General features: G+C 35.7%; 1 protein-coding gene, 1 long non-coding RNA gene and 1 pseudogene across 2 annotated transcripts; 2 read left to right on the plus strand and 1 right to left on the minus strand.

Annotated features, from left to right (window-relative positions):
• Positions 1-467: 467 nt before the first annotated feature.
• On the minus strand, positions 468-4,233 carry LOC118052570 (protein NCA1). Its single transcript, XM_035063571.2, has 8 exons — positions 4,130-4,233; positions 3,684-3,971; positions 3,340-3,571; positions 2,900-3,045; positions 1,870-1,957; positions 1,635-1,781; positions 942-1,091; positions 468-853 (listed from the first exon to the last, which is right to left on the minus strand). Exons 2-8 carry the CDS (start codon positions 3,953-3,955, stop codon positions 797-799), a joined length of 1,092 nt encoding a protein of 363 aa, XP_034919462.1. The 5' UTR covers positions 3,956-3,971; positions 4,130-4,233; the 3' UTR covers positions 468-796.
• Positions 4,234-13,069: 8,836 nt separating this feature from the next.
• LOC118052572 (uncharacterized) lies at positions 13,070-13,585 on the plus strand. The gene is made up of 3 exons (XR_004688210.2): positions 13,070-13,160; positions 13,255-13,358; positions 13,449-13,585. It is a non-coding gene; the product is annotated as an uncharacterized lncRNA (long non-coding RNA).
• Positions 13,586-14,525: 940 nt separating this feature from the next.
• LOC118052573 (transcription termination factor MTERF15, mitochondrial-like) lies at positions 14,526-16,535 on the plus strand (annotated as a pseudogene).
• Positions 16,536-19,956: the final 3,421 nt, after the last annotated feature.

The following is a 19,956-nucleotide window of genomic DNA, read 5'->3' on the forward strand; positions in this document are numbered from 1 at the left end:
ACTCATTAGGAGATGCTCTTATACAGGAGACCTCCATGCAAGACTTTCAGAGCTGGGCAGTCTAGAAATTATTACGATCCGTACAGGGACAGGCAAGGCTAAACATATTATTCAGACCCGGTGCTTTTTAATATATAGGTAGCTACAGACAAATGTTTTGAAGAGTCCAGAATGATAATTATGTTACCATAGAAAAAGGATCAAGAATTTAAGATAGCATTGACAACTGTAGTTAGTTGGCAGTAGTGCAAAGCCCGTCAAAAATCTTCGAAGCACAAACAAGCAAATTTGAGTTCAACGAAGTCAATAAATCTGGTTGTGTACAAAAATATCAGGTGCGTTCCATTAGTATGACAGTGAAGGCCCTAGTAATTTATTTTTGTTCACAAGGAAATATACATGTAAACAAAGCTTAGCATAGAGTGGAACAACCATCAGAAGCAGTGATCACCTGATCCAAGACACCATAAGGCAAAGTGTGCATGAATTCGCATGAAGACCACATGCAGGTAACAGTGACACTTACAGGCACTACTTGAGTGATACTAAGAATCCAAGTAGGGTACATTTGGAAAAGAGATGACGTGGGATAAGTTCACCTCCCATGCTCCAAGGGACCAGGTCTGCCCCTAATTTCGCCTCTCGGAAAGCCTTTGAATCTATGGATGGTTGCTATTGTTCTCGAATGTGCTTATTACAAATGAAATTAACTTTGCATATATACAACAAGAAAAAAAAAGATTTATCTTTGTGTTGATTGATTCTCTTCTGCAGGATGTATCAGACTCGAGGAAGTTCAATCAGACTGTTTCTCCGCAAGTTGATTCTTAAGAAATTCCAGCACGGAAAGGCGCTGCGATTGGAAGCTAATTATCAGTCATTTGATTAGGATGTAGATTCCAGATAATTACGATGGTTAACAGTTTACTTAGAAAGCATACCCGTTGCTCAAGACCAGCTTCTTCTGGTTTTAATGTCAAGGATTCCAATAATTTTATGGCCTCATGAAATCTATCAAGCGCAGCGTCCTCGTTCCCAATACTCCTGTCCGCATCGGCAACTTTTGCAAGGGAAACAGCTACATCCAGGGTCTGTAATTGAAAGATAAATAGAGAACATTAATTGCAAAGGCAGCCTGGAAATACAAAACTCCTCAAACAAGCATGATCACAAATATTGTTTATCAAATCATTGTGCATTAAATAGAGAGACAAGTACAGGGTGCTGAGTTGGAGAAACTCGGAAGCATTTAAAAAACAAAAATCAATACTAGCTTAAGACAATAAACTAAAAGTTCCTTTTCCTACCAGGCCTCATTTCCTATTCTTTTTTTTAAGCAGGCCAGCATGCAGAGAAAAATGCTCTTTATAGTAGTATCATGCAAATATTGTCATGGAAATTCTCAAAACTGAGAAGCCGTGGCCCCTCATTGCTATACAAGAGATCACAGAACGTATCACAAGTACATTTATTCCTCAAGTCATAGAGCATGTGAAATGACAATAACAAGAGTGAAGGGTGTGTGCTGGAAAAAAAAAACAAGAACATCTATACCTCAAGTCATTAGAGCATGTGAAATGAAAAATAACAAGAGTGACGGTGTGTGCTGGAAAAAAAAAAAAACAGTTGCTGACCTGGGATGAAACACTAGGATGATGTTTGATGGCATCACGTCGCACATTGAGAGAACGCATATAGTAAGATCTTGCAGCCTCCAGATCTCCATCATAATATTTGAGATCTCCAATTTTATTAAGTGAAACAGAATGCGTATGCGTTATCTACAGGGGAGGAATATCAAAAAAATTATAGTTGGCATGGTTAAATCACGCATTGAATAAAAGGCAGCAATACTTGTAAAATTTTAACCTCCAGATCAGCTGCAGACAATTTTGATAGGAATTCTACACTCTCTTCGAAGTATGTAACCGCAGAGCCAGCATCCCCCACTGATCGACTGCAATAGACAGAATAGGTAGAGAATTTAGTAAACTTGTCAGGACTCAAAATCCATTACTTTGAAAGAAGACAATGAACCCACAGTAATGTTTTAGAATAGATGGCCTCTAATATCTAGGTTGCACATCCCTAAAGCTATTCTTTAAAACATATGCTTCCTTTGTCTACTCAAGGATGTGAGAATCTTTTGAGTGTGCTTAAAATATTCAAAACTAGCAATTCCTAGTTCTTGGTGCAAACAATGCTGCTGATGTTATTCCAGCAACATGCCAGCAAACTCAACAATTTCATCAATGCAAGCCATGGTGCAAAGTGGCATTGCAATAATATTTCAGCGAACTTTAATCAACTTGTCCATCACATCATTGTTTCTGGAAAATGAAAAGCCACTGTTTGATGCTATGAAGTTAGCTCTTTAGGAATACTTGGATAACAGCTCTGTGACTTGGTTGACAGCACAACCAATGGAAGGAACACTGGTAGTAAATGTATATTGCTCGATCACTTCATTCTCTATTGAAAGTGCATGGGTTCCACAACTTCTTTTGAGGAAAATGAGATAGATGGTTTTCAGAAACATATTTTCATCATGTGAAGAATGTCCTTATGTAAATATCTTTTCTATAAGCAAGAACTTAATCTAAATGGTTAGACGATAATCAAGAAAAAACAAAAATCTAAATAAATATATGATCATGTTAAAAAAAAACTTTTTTTCACCTGCACTGTTTCTTTTTCAATTTTTCCACTCAATTCAACATCTTAATACCAAAGCAGAATTATTTTTCCTTTAACTTTGTCCCAAACTAGCTGGAATTGGCTAAAGGAATACTTTATCTCAATTCACTATCCAAATTCATATGTTGCTGTTTAATCTTTTCATTCTACCATTGTCCTCAGATCATCACAAGCTTACTAAAGAAAAAGAGAGATAACAGACCAGCAGTCCCCAAGCATTCCCAGCACTGCTCCAAGCTGCGAACACAATTCCGATGTGTTGCCCACTGTTTCTATCCGACCTCGGATGTCTTCTGCACAAAGACTAAGTCTTGATTTTGCACTTTCCACATTCTGGGCACGAAATGCCTGCACGTGAAAAGCCAAAAACAAAGAGAAAAATTAACTATAAATTGCAACAACAACTTACTAGACACCAACCAAGCACATAAAAGATAGTTGAGAATAAGTTGAAAAAAAGAAGAAGAGGAAAACAAATGAGAAGTTTACGAGAAGCTTTCTACTAGTATGGAATACCTTGATAATTTTGATGAGATAACCATAGCCAAAAAAAAAAAAAAAATAACAACGTTGATCTAGAAATGACATCCATCAAAAGAAAAATAGAAACGCATTAATGCCATGATAATTAACTAAACTTACCCTCATGGCTTGTTGCACCAAGAAAGCACCCCTCTCCAAAGAAACATCCTCGTATATCACTTTTTTATTCTCACCTGCTTCCCCCTCTTTATCCATGTCAACAGGAGACCTCTTGATTCTAGCATGACCATCAATGAACCGATCAACTACACTCTGTAGATCCGTATCAGCTTCAATCTTCTCAACATCAGCTCCACACAGCGGACAGTCCTTAAATCGCGAAATACACACTCTAATCCAACAAAAACAAACCAATTCACAAATTGCCTCGGACCACAAACAAGAGCAAACAAATTAACATCGTATCATGGAGTTTGATTCTATCATTTCTATCATCTCCTTACTTGCAATACACATGAGAGCACGGCACGCATTTGCTACAATCAAAGAGAAGAGCTTGGCATATCATACAACTAAGAGGTCCCAATTTAAATGTCTGAGAATCATATCCAAAAGGGCATTTCGGCGAAACGGTAGCAGATTCACCACCAGACTCTTTCTTAGCCTTTCCTCCTCCTTCATGCTCGGCCCCGTGTTTAATCGGACATTCCCCTGGTTTTCTTGGTGACCCATCATCAGGTCTTGAAGCTTTCACAAATGGGCAAACTGGGGTCATCTTGGTAAATCAAAATCTGCATCAAATTCACAGAAATAAAACATGGCTCTCATCCAAATCGAATCCAAGCATCTAAAAACTTAACAACTTCCTTTAAATATTTAATCAACATAAGGAGATTTTGCAAATTTTGAAAGAAAAATAAAGGGAAAGAAGGAAAGAGAAATCAAATACCAGAGTTACAACTGACACCAAAGCTTATGAATATTTCTTCTGGTCGTCTTGAGAATACGAATGGAAGATGTCAGCTTCGTTTATTTATCATAAATAAAAACAAACTACAGATCAGTATTTAAATATTGGACATTGTTATGTTTTAGTGTTAGAACTTTCACAATTACAATTATACCATCAACAACCTTTGATAAGGGAGATTTATCCGATGATATTTTTAGCAAAATAGAAAGTGAGGTTTGAGATTGAATTACATATTTTATTGTAAAATGAATTTAAAAATCTATAATTGCATGAAAACAGGCCATTCTTTTATAATAATAATTCTAACTTGGCTTCAAAAAACATTGAACATCAAATAAATAAAATTTATCATGAAAATCATATAGAAAAAACTCAAGATAGTTTTTGATGATAACGTTCTTGAAACAATTTATAGCTGCTAGTTATCTATGAACAAAACCTAAAATATTCCAATTTTTTTCTTCAAAACTATGGTTTCTAAAAAATGAATTTTTATATCATTTAGGAGAAGTTATGTATATTTTTTATATATATAAAAATCAAGTCATATTTGAGAACAATCATATGGCATCTCCAGTGGTGTTTTTTCACAAATGGATGGAGATAAGGATTTTATTGTTTGGTCATAGGATGACAAGTTGTGTAGTTTAAGGACTGGATTGGAATAATTCTCATAGTTCGGAGACTAACTTATAGCTATACCCAATAGCAAGATATTCCCATGATCCCATCTTTGGCCCAAGTTACGGTTAAAAAAGCATTCTTGTCCTTTATTTTATAGTAAATTTCGTCAAATCAATCTTTCCACTTCAAATTTTGTCAAACAAAACTCTGTATATTCAATTAAAAGCAATTTAAGCAACTTCATCTAAAAATTCTCATCGACCGAATTGCTATATAATATTATTGTGATGATATAAGTGTGAGGACTGTCCTTAATGGAAGGGAAAAAAGTTGATTTGACCAAAATTTAGAGCAAATGGACGGATTTGATCAACTTTACAAAGTATAGGTATCACACATGAATTTTAGTTATTTTGCGGGGACACGTGACTGGCCAAGGAAACGAGTGTGGTGGTTTCTGGGACAACGAGATGGATGGCTTAGGAAGCGTGACCACCAGTGACATCTGTCATATAAAGCATCTGTGCTCACGTGAATCAGACGCGTGATTAATTCGACACGTGGCAGGGTTTGTTTGTTTTGGGCTGTAACTCATGTGCTGGATTTTTTTGTAGTGTGTCTGCCCCGAGTTTTACTTTAATGGGCCTTTTCAAGTATCTCCACATTTGGGCTTACTTTTATCTGTTTCATAATCTACTGGGCTCGGGCTTTAGCTCTCATATACTCTCTGCTGTTTCAGGACCAGAATTAAAACAGGAAGAACTCTTAAATCTCGACATATATATCGCGTGTTTTAGTATTATCATACGGTATTTTTAAAAAATATTTTTTATTTAAAAATATTAATATATTAAAATTATTGAAAAATACTAAAAAAAATATTAAGTTGAAATTTTTTAAGTAAAACAAAAGTTATCTTACTTTTAAATGCTGACACTCGTGTTGTTATTAATACACAAATATTTTTTAATCAAAATAATTTTTCTCCCAATTTTTAAAATATAAAGGACAAAAAACTATACTTAAGAGTGCGACAGTGACTTGTAAATCAATTTATTGTGTGACATGTGGTTAAAAGGTTTGCACACATTTAATGCTCACACATTCTATCCCACTAGATCACATTAGCCCGGGGATGGTGATCTTGGATAAATTAACTAAAAAATTAAATAGTGTTTTAGTTGTTGATAGGTCATGTGTTAATATTTATAATATATTGTATTTTCATAATAATAATTAAATAAAAATAGATTAATAATATGTTTGAATCAAATTAATTTTAAATATATTTTATATAAATATTATATTATCAAGTATATGGAATTGAATGAAAAAATTTACCAATAAATTTAAAATACAAAACAAGTAAATCGGTTGATTGAGTAATGGTACGAAAAAAGATCAATTCGGCGAAGTTGAATAAAGAAGGTCTGTGTTAAAGATTTATTTTAAAGCTTATTATTAGATATATTTTTTAATTAGTTTATTTTTTTAATTTCATTCTAAAAGTCTAATTTTATTTAATTTATATATTAAATTTATTCACAATTCTTTTATTGGAGGCACAAACATACACAAGACTGATGTATGCCATGGAGCATAGATGGGGCCCTCCTGGTTAAACTTGTATTACTATTATAATGAACCGTGAAACACCTAACCAATCGATGATCACAGGGTCAAGTGCTAAAGCCTAAAGGTTAAAAGCTGCCCCTTGTTAATTTATTTATACAAAGGCTGCAGCCATATGATTGAGAGGCTATAGACAGTGGGGCAAGCAAGCTATATATAAGAAAAAGAAAAAGAAAAAGAAAAAGAAAAAACATGGAGTGAAGAAGAAGACGGGTGCAGATATACATCATTAGTAACCTTAAAAAATATCAGATAGTTTAGTGATAAGAACTTAGAATCAATATATTTATTTTCTTTGTAATCTTAGGTTTGAGCCTTGTTGTTGTTATTATAATGATAACTAGAGACTTATATAATCGTTAACTTTAAAATCTATGAAATTAGTTGAAATATACACAAGTTAGCCTGAATATTTATATTAATAATAAAAAAAAAATAGTAATGAAGAAGAAGAAGAAAAATAAAAATAAGGAAAAGGGGAGAGGGAATAAAGAGGAAAACCAGCACATGACATCTGTAGGATAAAAATGGTGTTTATCTGTTGGAACCTTAAGAACAATTAATAAACCTCACAAGATTGATGAAAATGCTTGATGATTATTTGGAAATCAATGCTGCTTAAATACAGCTTCTTACAAACAGAAATTGAGAAAAACTAGCTACTGTTAATACGTGGATTACATCACACATATTGTGGCTGGAGAAGTGGTCTTCTTTGACTGCCACAATCCCTAACAGATAGGGATAACTTTTATTCTGCAAGACTCCTTCAAACATTTCCTAACATATCCTCCCTAAACTGAGCATGCTTTGTGTATGCTCAGTTTAAATTCTTCTTCTCTTGTACTCCTAAGAGCATTCGAAGTTTTACAAAATCTTCGAGTTTGAGTGGTTTTGTCATGATGTCTGCTAGCTGCTCCTTAGTTCCACAGTAAATGAGCTCTACATCTCCCTTCTTGATAAGATCGCGAATGAAATGAAATTTTACGTTGATATGCTTTGTCCTCCCGTGAAATACTGGATTCTTGGATAATTTGATGGATGAAACTATTATCGCAGAACACCGTAACACATTTGCAAAGATCTTCTTCAATGCTGTTTAAAACTTCCCTCATCCAGATACTTTGGCATGCACAAGCTGTGGCTGCTACATATTCTGCCTCGGTAGTTGATAGAGTAACTATCGGTTGCTTTTTAGAGCTCCATGCTACCGCACCATCTCCCATCATGAATACATATCCGGATGTACTTTTTCCTCCATCTAGGTCACCCGCAAAGTCACTATCCGTATATCCTTTAAGAGTGTTATCCGAGCTTCTTTTGTAGAAAATACCAAAATTCATTGTCCCCTTCAAATACCTGAGTATTCTTTTTGCGGCTAGTAAGTGTCCTTCCTTCGGTACAGCCATGAATCTGCTTAAAAAACTTACCGCATACATTATATCAGGTCGAGTTGTTGTGATGTATATAAGGCTGCCAATCAATTGTTTGTATTCGGTGCTGTCAATTTCTTCTCCTTTCTCTTGAGATGATAGCTTAGTTCCTGGAACCATTGGATTGTTAACTGCATTGCAGCTGCTCATTCCGAACCTTGCAAGTATTTCACTTGCATATTTCCCTTGACATAAGAAGATCCCAGCCTCTGTCTGATGTATCTCAACACCCAAAAAATACTTCATTCTCCCTAGATCAGTCATATCAAATTCTGATTGCATGGAAGCCTTAAATTCTGCACACAACTTCAAGTCATTTCCGGTAAATATTAAATCATCCACATAAAGGCTTACCACCAAAAATCTTCCTCCTTCCTTTTTCATGAACAAAGTATGTTCATAGCTGCATTTTTCGAAACCTTCACCAGCAAAGTAGTCCTCTAGCCGGCTGTACCAAGCTCTAGGGGCTTGTTTCAGTCCATATAATGCCTTCTTTAGTTGATATACCTTCTGCTCCTCTCCCTTTCGAATGTATCCGTCAGGTTGTTCAATATAAACAACCTCCTTCAGTTCTCCGTGAAGAAATGCGCTTTTTACATCCAGCTGGAATACTTCCCAACCTCGCAGCGCAGCAAGAGATAGTAGCATTCTGATAGTGTCCCATCTAGCGACTGGCGAAAATACTTCGCTATAGTCTATTCCTTGTCTTTGTGCATAGCCCTTCACAACCAGTCTCGCCTTGTGTTTATCGACTTCGCCTTTTTCATTCAACTTAGTTTTAAAAACCCACTTCACTCCGATCTTCTTCATCCCTTTAGGCAGCGCTACTAACTCCCATGTATTATTTTTTTCGATAGCTTGTATTTCGGCGTCCATGGCTTTTCTCCATTTGATGTCCTTCACCGCTTCATCATACTTCACTGGATCTTCTTCAGCAGCATAGAGCACCAAGTATTGCTCTTCTTCTTCTTGCTCTGCAAGATCTTCACCAGTTACATAATCCTGTAGATGTCTTGGAGGTATGCTAATTCTCCTTGTCTGCTCCCTTCGATTTTCTTGAGAGGATGGGATAAAAGCTGGTCTCCTTGTTTCCTCGGTTTGTGCAGCAGTCTGTTCAGCAGTTTGTTCTCCTGGTATTTCCACTTCATCTCTGTCTGTTGTAATGCCATCTCCTTCTTCTTTGTCTGTTCCATTGAAAGAATCTGTATCATCCCATGTTAATTCTTCATCATTTGTCCTCCCCCAGTTCCATGTCTCCTCCTCAGCAAAAATTACATCTCTACTGGTAACAATCTTCTTGCTCTCGGGATCATAAAGCCTATAGGCTTTGGATTCTTCACTGACTCCCAAGAATACACATTTATAGCTTTTATCTTCTAGCTTGATCCTCTTCTCATTTGGTACATGCACATATGTAACACATCCAAAAATCCTGAAATGTGCTACATTTGGTTTGTTTCCAGTCCAGCATTCTTCTGGGGTTTTATTTGTAACTGCTGCAGTAGGGCTTCGATTGATGATGTGCACAGACCAAGTTGCTGCTTCTGCCCAGAAACTCCTTGGCATTCTTCCTTCCACAAGCAAACAACGAACCATGTTCATGAGAGTTCGGTTCTTACGTTCAGCAACTCCGTTTTGCTGAGGAGTGTATGATGTGCTGAGCTGCCTTTTTATTCCCTGAGTGCTCTTGTTACTCATGGTGGTTGGAGTGATTGGTCCACAAAGATCACTGTGAATGAGCTGCAATTTTTCTGATGCTCTCCAGTTAGCTTTCTTAGGCATTTCATCCCTGTGTTGCTTCCCTTTACTGCATACTTCACATACTTTGTTTGTTTCTTTAATTTTCGGCATCCCTTCAACCATTTGCTTGTGTTCCAAGCACTGGAGTCCCTTCTGATGTAGGTGACCAAAACGTCTATGCCACAGTCCAGTGAGATCTTCTTGTGTTACTTGCAGACATGCATCGTTGTGTTGTTCAGCAAGCATAACAAACATTCGGTTTGTAGTCATGTGAGTGTGCACAATCAGCCCCTTCACTGGATGAAAAATCTTGCAGGTTCCCTTCTGCATTACTACTTTCAACCCTTTCTCTAGTAGCTGCCCAACACTTAACAGATTGTTTGTTAAGTCTGGCACATAGAAGACATTACTTACAATCTGTGTTCTTCCTTGTACTTTCAGCTTCACGCTTCCTTGTCCCATAACTTGCATTCGGGCATTATTTCCCAGCTTCACAGCGTGTGAAAAATTCTCATCCAAGCTAATAAACCACTTCTTGTTGCCTGTCATGTGATTGGAACATCCTGAGTCGATGAACCAAACGTCTTCTCTGCTGGATCCCCCCATCTGCACATGAGCCATGAGGAGAAGCTCTTCTTCATCATCCAGTTCCACGTAATGTGCATTTCTTTCCCAGGTAGGACATTCAAATTGAAGATGCCCTGGTTTATGGCATTTATAACATGTTGCCGTAGTTCTGCCAAATGTTTGTCTTCCTCTCCCTCTGCCTAGTCCTCTGAAATGGACACCTCCTCTGCCCCTGTTGATTCTGCCTTCTCCAATTGAAGCATGCAGTGCTTGCTCCTCTTCTCGAGTTTTATCCAGCCTCTTGAACTTGGCTTCATGCACGACAAGAGAACTTTGCAATTCATCAATTGTCATTGTGCTCACATCCTTGGATTCTTCTATCGAAACCACCACATAAGTAAACCTTTCTGTCAAGGTTCTAAGTACCTTTTCAACTACCTTTGTGTCTGGCATAGTCTCCCCATTACTCCTCATTTGGTTAGCTACTGAGGTCACTTTAGCAAAGTATTCGGTGATGGACTCACTTTGCTTCATCTGCAAAATCTCAAAAGTCTCTTCTCAGTGTGTTGAGAAGAGATTTCTTCACTTTTTGCATTTCCTCCAAACTTGCTCTTCAAGGAATCCCACACGATCTTCGAAGTGCGCCTGTCTAAGATCTGTTCAAATGTAACCCTATCTATTGCTTGATATAGATAGTGTTTCACTTGATGATCTTTCATCTTTGCATCATCATGTTGTGCCTGCTGCGTGGTGCTCAATGCACTCCCAAGAATCGGCTCCTGAATACCGATTTCCACAAGACTCCATAGTCCTTTTGCTCGCAGCAAATTTTCCATCAACTCACTCCAATGATCATAGTGTTGACCATCGAAATGAGGGATCTTCGTCAGGCTCTTATCCTCACTCATTTTCTTCACTCCTTGTTGTCGAGCTGCACCCTTTTATTGTGCTTAAGTCTATTACAGTCAGGTAACCCAGTAGGGGCTCTGATACCACTGTTGGAACCTTAAGAACAATTAATAAACCTCACAAGATTGATGAAAATGCTTGATGATTATTTGGAAATCAATGCTGCTTAAATACAGCTTCTTACAAACAGAAATTGAGAAAAACTAGCTACTGTTAATACGTGGATTACATCAACACATATTGTGGCTGGAGAAGTGGTCTTCTTTGACTGCCACAATCCCTAACAGATAGGGATAACTTTTTATTCTGCAAGACTCCTTCAAACATTTCCTAACATTATCCCCCCCCCCCTCTCCAGCAAAAGAGAGATGATTACTTGTATTTTAAGTATATGATTCACTTTTCTCGTCACACTCTAAAATAAACTAAAATTAATATGCGGGGGAGCTAATGCTTGCTACTGTGTTAAAATTACTTTTTATTTAAAAAATATTACATTAATAATTTTTTTAAAAAAGTATTTCCATACCACATACATTTACACTTGGCTAGGTTTTCTATTTTTTGTTTTTTTTTTTTAAATTTCATTTGTCATGGAATTAAGAAACAAAAATTGACCTTTGCAATCCCAACTTGTACTGATTAATTGTATATTATATATATCCATTGATATTCTGCTAGAATCCATGTATGCATGCATGCATGCATGCATCATGTATATGTAGTGAACTAGACAAAAGAGATGCTTTAAAACAGTTATAAACTAGCTGGCACAATTGTTCCCCTCGTGAACTACATTGAGCTAGAAAATAATTGCGATTACACGGATCTAAACTATGTGATCAATTAATTAATATGTAGGTTGCGTAGTTTGTTAGGATCTACTAAACTTAATTAAATAATATGATAAAAAATAAACATAGCAGTAAATAAATCAAACAAAAAAATATAATTAATTATAAAATTAATCGCTAATATCATACTTAAAAAAAAAAAAAGCATGTTAAAAACTTACCATGCTCCACTATAAAACATTGTTTTACCACTTTAAAGATTTCATTAAGGCGTTTTTAATGCTACTGTAAATTAAAGGACATGCGATGACACTGAAAAACCACATTATTTTTAATAATCAATCCAATAATTTTTTAAAAACTATATAAAATTATCATTACATCGTTAGAATCCACAATACAATTATATTTGGTGATTCACTATTTTAATTTGTTTCTTGATATATATAATTTTGGTTTTAATTGTATTTGGTCTCCATGCACCTATTCCATGCAATAATTTGTTAATTGTTGTTTTGAGATTGAAAAAAACAAGGATAACATCAAGAGATGGCATGTTTTATGTATTTTTTTGTTTTAAAAAGTCATGAATTCATTTTAAAAACTTTCTCAAAATGTGTTCCCGTAATCAAATACATTTCTTTTCTTTTCTTTATGTATTTGTTTTTTTTTTTTTTTTTTCTATTCTACCATACTAATCAATGCAAGTATAAAGATGTGTTGGGAAATCAATTACCGCCACCAAGACTACATCGGTTGCAAAATTGCAATTGTATGTGACAATTTTCTTGAAACAATATAATATATTTGTGTAAATCATCCATTCTGCCTCTCAATAATTGTTAGATGCATGATTTTGTTTCTTAATTATTTGTGTTGAAACCTAAGATTTATGGGTAATTTGGTTCTTGCTAAGACATTGCTGGCCTACCAAGCACCATATTGCCAATGAAGCTTCATGAGTTGGTTGGTTATGCATAAAAGCAAACAAATAACATTTATAATTAGATCAAAAGGTAAAATATAATTAATTATATCTATATATATTATACTAAAATGCATAGAAAAACTCAGAAAAGAGCGATCAAAGATGCTCTTACGCCTCTCACTGCAAGCTTCCTCCGGTGAAAAAGCTCCCTCCCTTGCATTTAGCCTACAAACGGGGTGGTGGGATATGCCACTCTTTTCATTCTCCTCCATTTTTCTTGCCATCCCATCTTTCATGGCTTCTCCTCTGCATCATCTCTTCTTCCTCTCTGCACTCTGCTTCTCATCATCAGCTCCACTGCATCAAATCATCTTCCTCAGGTAATTTTATGTATCACGTATACTTCTCAAAACACCATTACCTTTTCTGTGTTTTCACAAAGAGATATAATCTATGTTCTTTGAGTCTTGACAGCATTATGTGGTTTATATGGGGAGTTCATCAAGTGGAGATGGAGGAGAAGCTCCTGAGATTGCAGAGGCAGATCATCTGCAGCTGTTGTCCTCCATTATACCAAGGTTACCGTACATCTCTCATCATCATAATCATCATTATATAGCCATGGTTTCAAGGCTTGATACTTGGAATTTTAATGTGCTTTTTGGCAGCCATGAGAGTGAAAGAATATCGCTAATCCGCCATTACAGCCATGCTTTCAAGGGCTTCTCTGCCATGCTTACAGAGAATGAAGCCTCTGTATTAGCTGGTAATATTTTCTTGTTTTATTTGACAGTCTGTCTTGTGTTTAGTTTAGAGCTTATGCATGTCTTTATGCTTCAAATAATAACAATATACAACTAGTAAGTTAAAAGAAAGAATAAATAAAAACAAAACCCTTTGATCCTAGAACATGTTTATGCTCTAAAAATAAAAAGCATAATTGCTTTGTATAAAAAAAAATAGTTGTGAATTTGACAAACTTGGATTTTTTTTTTTCTTATTTCTTTTTTTGGCTTAAATTTCCAGCCGAATTTGCTTCTTTGCAAATATTGATTTCACTAGGAATTCACTTAGTATTTGGGTAGTTGGTTATTTAATTAGTTCTCAAGTCTTTTGTCAATTCAGGTTTTTTTTTTAATTTCTTGATTTTTATTGATTATGTGTGGATTTAGTTTGACCAAATAAATAATTAGTTAATTTATTGATTTATTTAAGTTTGGCATTATGAGTATGAAAAACAATTAAAATTAAAATTTAGTCTAAATTAAATTTGGATAATGAGTTATCCGAGTTAACCTATCTTGTAGATTTCAATAACTATAATACAAGCATAATAAGCTAATTCAATTTAAAATTCTTAACATTAATTAACAAAAACTAAAAAGTGTTTACTCCAATAATTTTTTATATTTTGAAAATTAAATTTTGTAATTTTTTTTAGAATTATCCTGATTTTAAAATTTAAATAATATTTTTTTATTTATTAACATAAATAGTTCTAAATTTATTTAATTAAATACATATACATATATATATATATATTTATATTTAAAAATATTTTTATCAATTTTATTTTTAAAAAAAACCAACGTTTTCAAATTTTTTTACGACCAAGCGCGGGTCTATCTATTTGTTGAGCTGCAAGAGCGAATATAAAAACCAATTAGATTCTAAATTACTCGCTCCTTTAAAAAAAAAAAAAAAAAAATCAAAACATTTTTTTTTCTACCGGGCTTCAGGGAAGAAACTCCGAACGAGCTCTAAATACGGGTCCATGAGCACGTGCGACTCAACTTGTTCATCAACCCAAAAACCCTACCAAGCTGGCAAGCTTCACTAAACCCCTTACCCGCCATTAATCCACCACCCACCCGCTCTCCCTCTGTCCCTGTCCCTGTCCGTCTCCCTGAATCTCATCCTTGCTTCGAAGTTCCAACAAAAAAGTGGAAAAGATGCCCACGAATATATCATCCACGAGAAACCTCATTTCTCTTATACAAAAACGTTTTCTATTAACATCATCAGCAGCAACAATAACACTTTCTCCCAACTCTCCACTACCCACTGCTACTAGTAGTAGCTCCTCCTCCTCCTCCTCTTCTACGGCCCAATTCCTCGTCAATTCATGCGGTCTTTCTCTGCAATCTGCTCTTTCAGTTTCTAAAAAGTTCCAAATCCATGAGAATGATCTCCATAAGCCCCGATCTGTTGTCCAATTCATGAAAGCTCATGGCTTTAGCGAGACCCGCTTGGACAAATTGATCCAAAGTCGGCCAGGAGTTCTCCATTGCAGAGTAGAATACAATCTCACACCCAAATTTGAATTTCTTACAGAGAATGGCGTTGTGGGTCAGCTTCTGCCAGAGCTCATTTTGTCAAATACTCATATTTTAAGAAGGGGTTTAGATTCTCAAATTAAACCATGTTTTGAGTTTTTAAAGTCTGTTCTTGGTAGCAATGAGAACGATTTGGTGGCTCTTAAACATTCTTCTTGGCTGTTGACGTTGCGTTTGAAGGGCACTATGCAACCAAATTATAATTTGTTGATAGAAGAGAGAGTGGCTGTTGATAGGATTGCTAAACTGATTATAATGGACCCAAGAGCCATACAGAATAAGCGTGATAAAATGATATCTACAGTGAGTGCTCTCTAGGATTTAGGCGTTGAACCAAATGCTCCTGTTTTTATACACGCTCTTAGAGCGATGCTATCTATCAGTGAATCGACTCGCAAAAAGAAAATTGAGGTGTTGAAGAGTTTGGGTTGGAGTGAGAAGGATATTTGGCATGCCTTTAAGCGACATCCTTTTCTCTTGGGATACTCAGAGGAGAAAATCAGGGCTGGGATGGGTTTTTTTGTGAATACATTGAAGTTGGGATTGCAACATGTGATTGCCTGCCCCCAGCTTCTTACTTATCCTATTGATAAAAGGTTGCTTCCCAGGTATAATGTTTTAAAGATTTTGGAGTCAAAGAAGCTGATTAAAAAGGATTTGAAGATTAAGAATTTGCTTAAAATAAATGAGAAGGAATTCTTGAAGAATTATGTTTACAAGTATGTGGACGATATTCCAGGGTTATTGGATATATATGGAGGAGCCGACAAAGCAAAAAAGATACACACTTGATGACGGAGAAGTAAGTTTTGTTGTCCAATGCACAATGTGATTTAATTCTAGATTGCTCTCAGCCTTCTTAATCAGAGATAGCGTTGTGGTTAGTCGTTCCACTTTACATAACTTATATTTTTAGGAGTATTGTGAGTTCATTTCTTATCCATTTGGGTGTTGATTTCTATTGAGCCACTCTCACGGGTTCTTTAACAACCATTCCTGGTTCTTGATCATTCCTATGTATTTTTTGTCACCCCTTAGCGTTTTATCTCACTGCATCGACGTGGAAGCTCAAGAAAGCTCTCTTTTTATCATCGATCATCAATGTCCACAATAATTACATATTCATGTTCGAACAGCCCCTGAAGGGATTTCCTACACTTTTCTGATTTGTGAGCAAATGGTTGCTGACAATTTTTTTTATCCATTCCAAAGTATACAACTGAATCAGGGAATCATTAGATGATTTTTAGGGATTCTGTAAATAAATCTTGATTTTAGTGACGAAGCATAAGAGGCTAAAAAACGAATCAGTTGCTGTACTCTGCTTGTGCTGATAAGCTTATAGGGGTTCTTGTGTCAGTTTCTATACAATCATCTAATCTAGTATGAAGTAAATTCAAAAGTTTCATTACAATAAGCCATTATATATAGCAGGAAGTAAAGAACTGGCACTAAGTGCTTTCAAGGGTTTTTTTTTTTTTTGCCTGGGGATCTCTCTTCAAGATCAATCATTTTGTGTACCAGATATTGCTTTACACTTTGAAGTGCTTTTAAGGGTTTTTGGTTTAAATTTTGTTACTTAAAACATTATGATGCCATGAGGAAAATGAATACATTCTAAAAAAAGCAAAGATGCTTTTTTTCGGTCGAGAAAGTACTGTTTTCAACTATCTCACCCTGCTTTCAGATGAGAATAAAAAGCATTGTTTTGTCAGTTGGATTGCAAACCAATTTTTACAATCCATTGCATGCATAGTCGCAATCCCTGGACAAAAAACAAAAAAAAAAGGAAAAAAACTCAGTTTAAGATGCAGGAGCCCTGATCATGGCTCCCTTCTTAGTGATCCAGTAACTACAAATAGACTGAACAGAAGATCAATTGATTCTGAAAACAGGTCATGATGGTATTAGTATCCATCTTCCGGGATCCAATTCTTCAACTTCATACTACACGTTCATGGATTTCCTGGAGGCAGCATCAGGCATTGCAATACAAAGCACAAGCAACCTTTCTATGTCAAGTGATGTCATAATTGGGATGATAGACACAGGTAACTGCAATTAAACTTATGTTTCTCATACTACCTGGTTCAATGGCCTGCATGAATGAAAGCCGCCTGGAGAACTTGCCTCAAATTTCAGTTGCATTCACATTGCACACACATATTTATTTTCCAGAAATATGTCAATATGATTTCATCCCTTTATTTGTGCTAACTTCATATCACAAAATTTATAACTCACTCTTGTTAGCCGCCCAAACAACTTACAAATGGCTGTCACGTGAATCATTGTTTATGATGAACTATGATGAAAGTATCCTTATTATATTTATTCATTGAGTTTATATTTCAAATGTCTTTTGTGACTGAACACCCAGGACGCTGTTATTTACACTTCAGCAAATAAGAATAGTGTCTTCGTGGGGGAAGGGCACCTGCCATATTATAACTAAAAGCTTCAAATGGTCCTCCAAGTAAACAAAACATGGTCTTTTTTTTTAATGGTTCAGGGTTTGGAGTATTCAAATTCCAAGGACTTCAAACTTTTAAAAACCCCACATTCATGCCTTTCTTCCTTTACGTGGGCTGGTTTTGTAGTTCAAATTCTTTATGAGGTGTGTTGATTTTAAAGAGGGGAGCGCTACAGAATTCAGTGAGCCTTTCGTATGAAATTGGAAAGACATTATAAAAGGATATAAAATTTTTTCAATTATAAATTTTTTGCATTTAAATTGTATGTCAGTAGGAAGTTATTGGAATAATTAGAAGTTTCTGTTATACTCGAAATAATTTGTTTCCCATCATATTTTTGTACAAGCTTTTTTGTTTTGTCTTGCTGCGAATTGAGTCTATCCGAAGGGATATTGTTAGACTTCAGAAATTTTTTAGAAATATTACACGTGTTCTTTGCTTTAGGGATATGGCCTGATCCGCCAAGTTTTCCAATGATGATGGAATTGGGGAAATCCCTTCAAGATGGAAAAGGAGCTTGCATGAAGGATATGACTTCAAGAAATCCAATTGCAATAGGTGATTATGTATTTTTCGTTATAAGTAAGAGAAGGACAATATGAACATCATGCAAAAACATGTTTGTGTAGACTGCTGCCTCCATTAATAGAATAGCTTTTATCTATATTGTATACTCATCCAGTTTTTTATATCAGAGAGCAAGTACTTTTTTCTTAAAACAGTCCGTAGCAATATGCCCTCAAGTCTAAAATCTTTAGCTAAATACACACCCTTACCCTGAACAAGCCCAAGTGATGATTTCCACTTGCTGTTAAACTTTACAATCTATGGTGCAAGAATTCTTATTTTCTGGTCTGAATGTCTTTGTAGGAAGTGATAGAGCAAGATACTAAATTGACTCAATCCAAAGGACATCACAATAATGAACAAGACCCACGTGGCTAAAATCAGAATGACTCACCAAGGGACTTTGATGGCCAATGAGGACTGCACACCACATCCATTGCAGCTGGTGCTAAAGTTGCTAACTGTTATGTTACCATGACTTAGCTGGAGGCACAGCTAGGGTGGCACACCTTCATCAATAGAGTAGCAATATACAAAGCATCGTGCACATTAGATGGTTGTTCTGGTTCCACCCATATTGAAGGTTCAATTGATGATTGCAATTAAGATGGAGTTTGATATAATCTCCATTTCCTATTGGATGAGCCTCGCTCTTTCAATCTGATTACCTAAATGACCCCATAGCAAAATTGGTTCATTTCAATGCACAAAATGGATATCATGGTAGTGTGCTCTGGAGGAAATGATGGGCTGATCTTTACACTATTCGGTCCAATTCAGCCTTTCCTTTTTGGAAAATCTTTACAGTTGCAGCTTCTAATATTGATAGAGATTTCAAATCTATGCTGGTGGCTGCTTGGAAAATGGGAAGACTTTCCAGAGTAAGATATTGATGTTGTTGATTCTTTTAATGTGTCCTAATAATTTAAAGATCGTTATACTTCATAAAATTTCCTTCTCATCTCTTACACTCTCTAATTCTTTTTGGAATGAATTCCGTGTCTTTAACAATCCTTGTTGCTTAGGGTCTGCCATCGTCTTCTCAAACTTCAAATAGTCAAGAAATTATCTCTCGCATTTGGAGATGGTGTTGCAGCTAAGTTTATCTCAATATCAGAAGCTAGGTATTATCAAAGAGTGGATGCTATGATAATGATTTAAAAGTTCATGAATTTTATAAGTGAATTAATTTCATCTAAAATGCCGGAATTGCTACCGTATCGTTAGATTACACGAGAAAGTTGCGGGCAAGATTTGTTCTGATGCCACCGTATTCATGATTTCAAATATTCCACGGCAAATCAAAGAAATTAGTCGTTGGACGATGCTAGAGCCAAAGGGTTGATTTTAGTCGGTGAGTGATGAGACAGCTTGTTCCTTTGATTCAGGCAGTTTCCATTTGCAGAAGTTGGGCAAATCTTTCAGGTTTGCAGGATTATTAAATACATCCAATGGTACCACAGTAAGCATCACCTGATGATAAATTTCAAATTTTTACTTGTTTAGTGTATCCTTATTTCCCAGCTGATTGCATGTAATAAGAACAGGTTTGGTCTTACAATCTTCTTATCCGATAAAATCGTTTTGTAAGTTTGATTTGTTCTTCTGTTGATAAACAATAATACAACTATCAAGGACATCAACCATAACTACTAGCTGTAAACCTCACATTGCCTCTTTCTTCCTTGTTCTCCACTTCCTAACATGTCTTTAATCACTGATTCAGCCAAGTGTGTGCAGAAATTCATAACATCGCCCAGATAATAGGCATATCCCTTTCTTCTGCCATCTCTTCTCTT

Source organism: Populus alba, chromosome 3 (genome assembly GCF_005239225.2).
Source record: "Populus alba chromosome 3, ASM523922v2, whole genome shotgun sequence".
Classification (NCBI taxonomy): domain Eukaryota; kingdom Viridiplantae; phylum Streptophyta; class Magnoliopsida; order Malpighiales; family Salicaceae; genus Populus; species Populus alba.

Coding starts and splice junctions, on each gene's coding strand:
- LOC118052570 (XM_035063571.2), bottom strand. CDS start 3,955: ATGACCCCAGTTTGCCCATTTGTGAAAGCTTCAAGACCTGATGATGGG. Junction 3,572..3,683: donor TGCTCTCATGTGTATTGCAA/GTAAGGAGATGA, acceptor TTGTTGGATTAG/AGTGTGTATTTCGCGATTTA. Junction 854..941: donor AAGCTGGTCTTGAGCAACGG/GTATGCTTTCTA, acceptor TTCCAATCGCAG/CGCCTTTCCGTGCTGGAATT.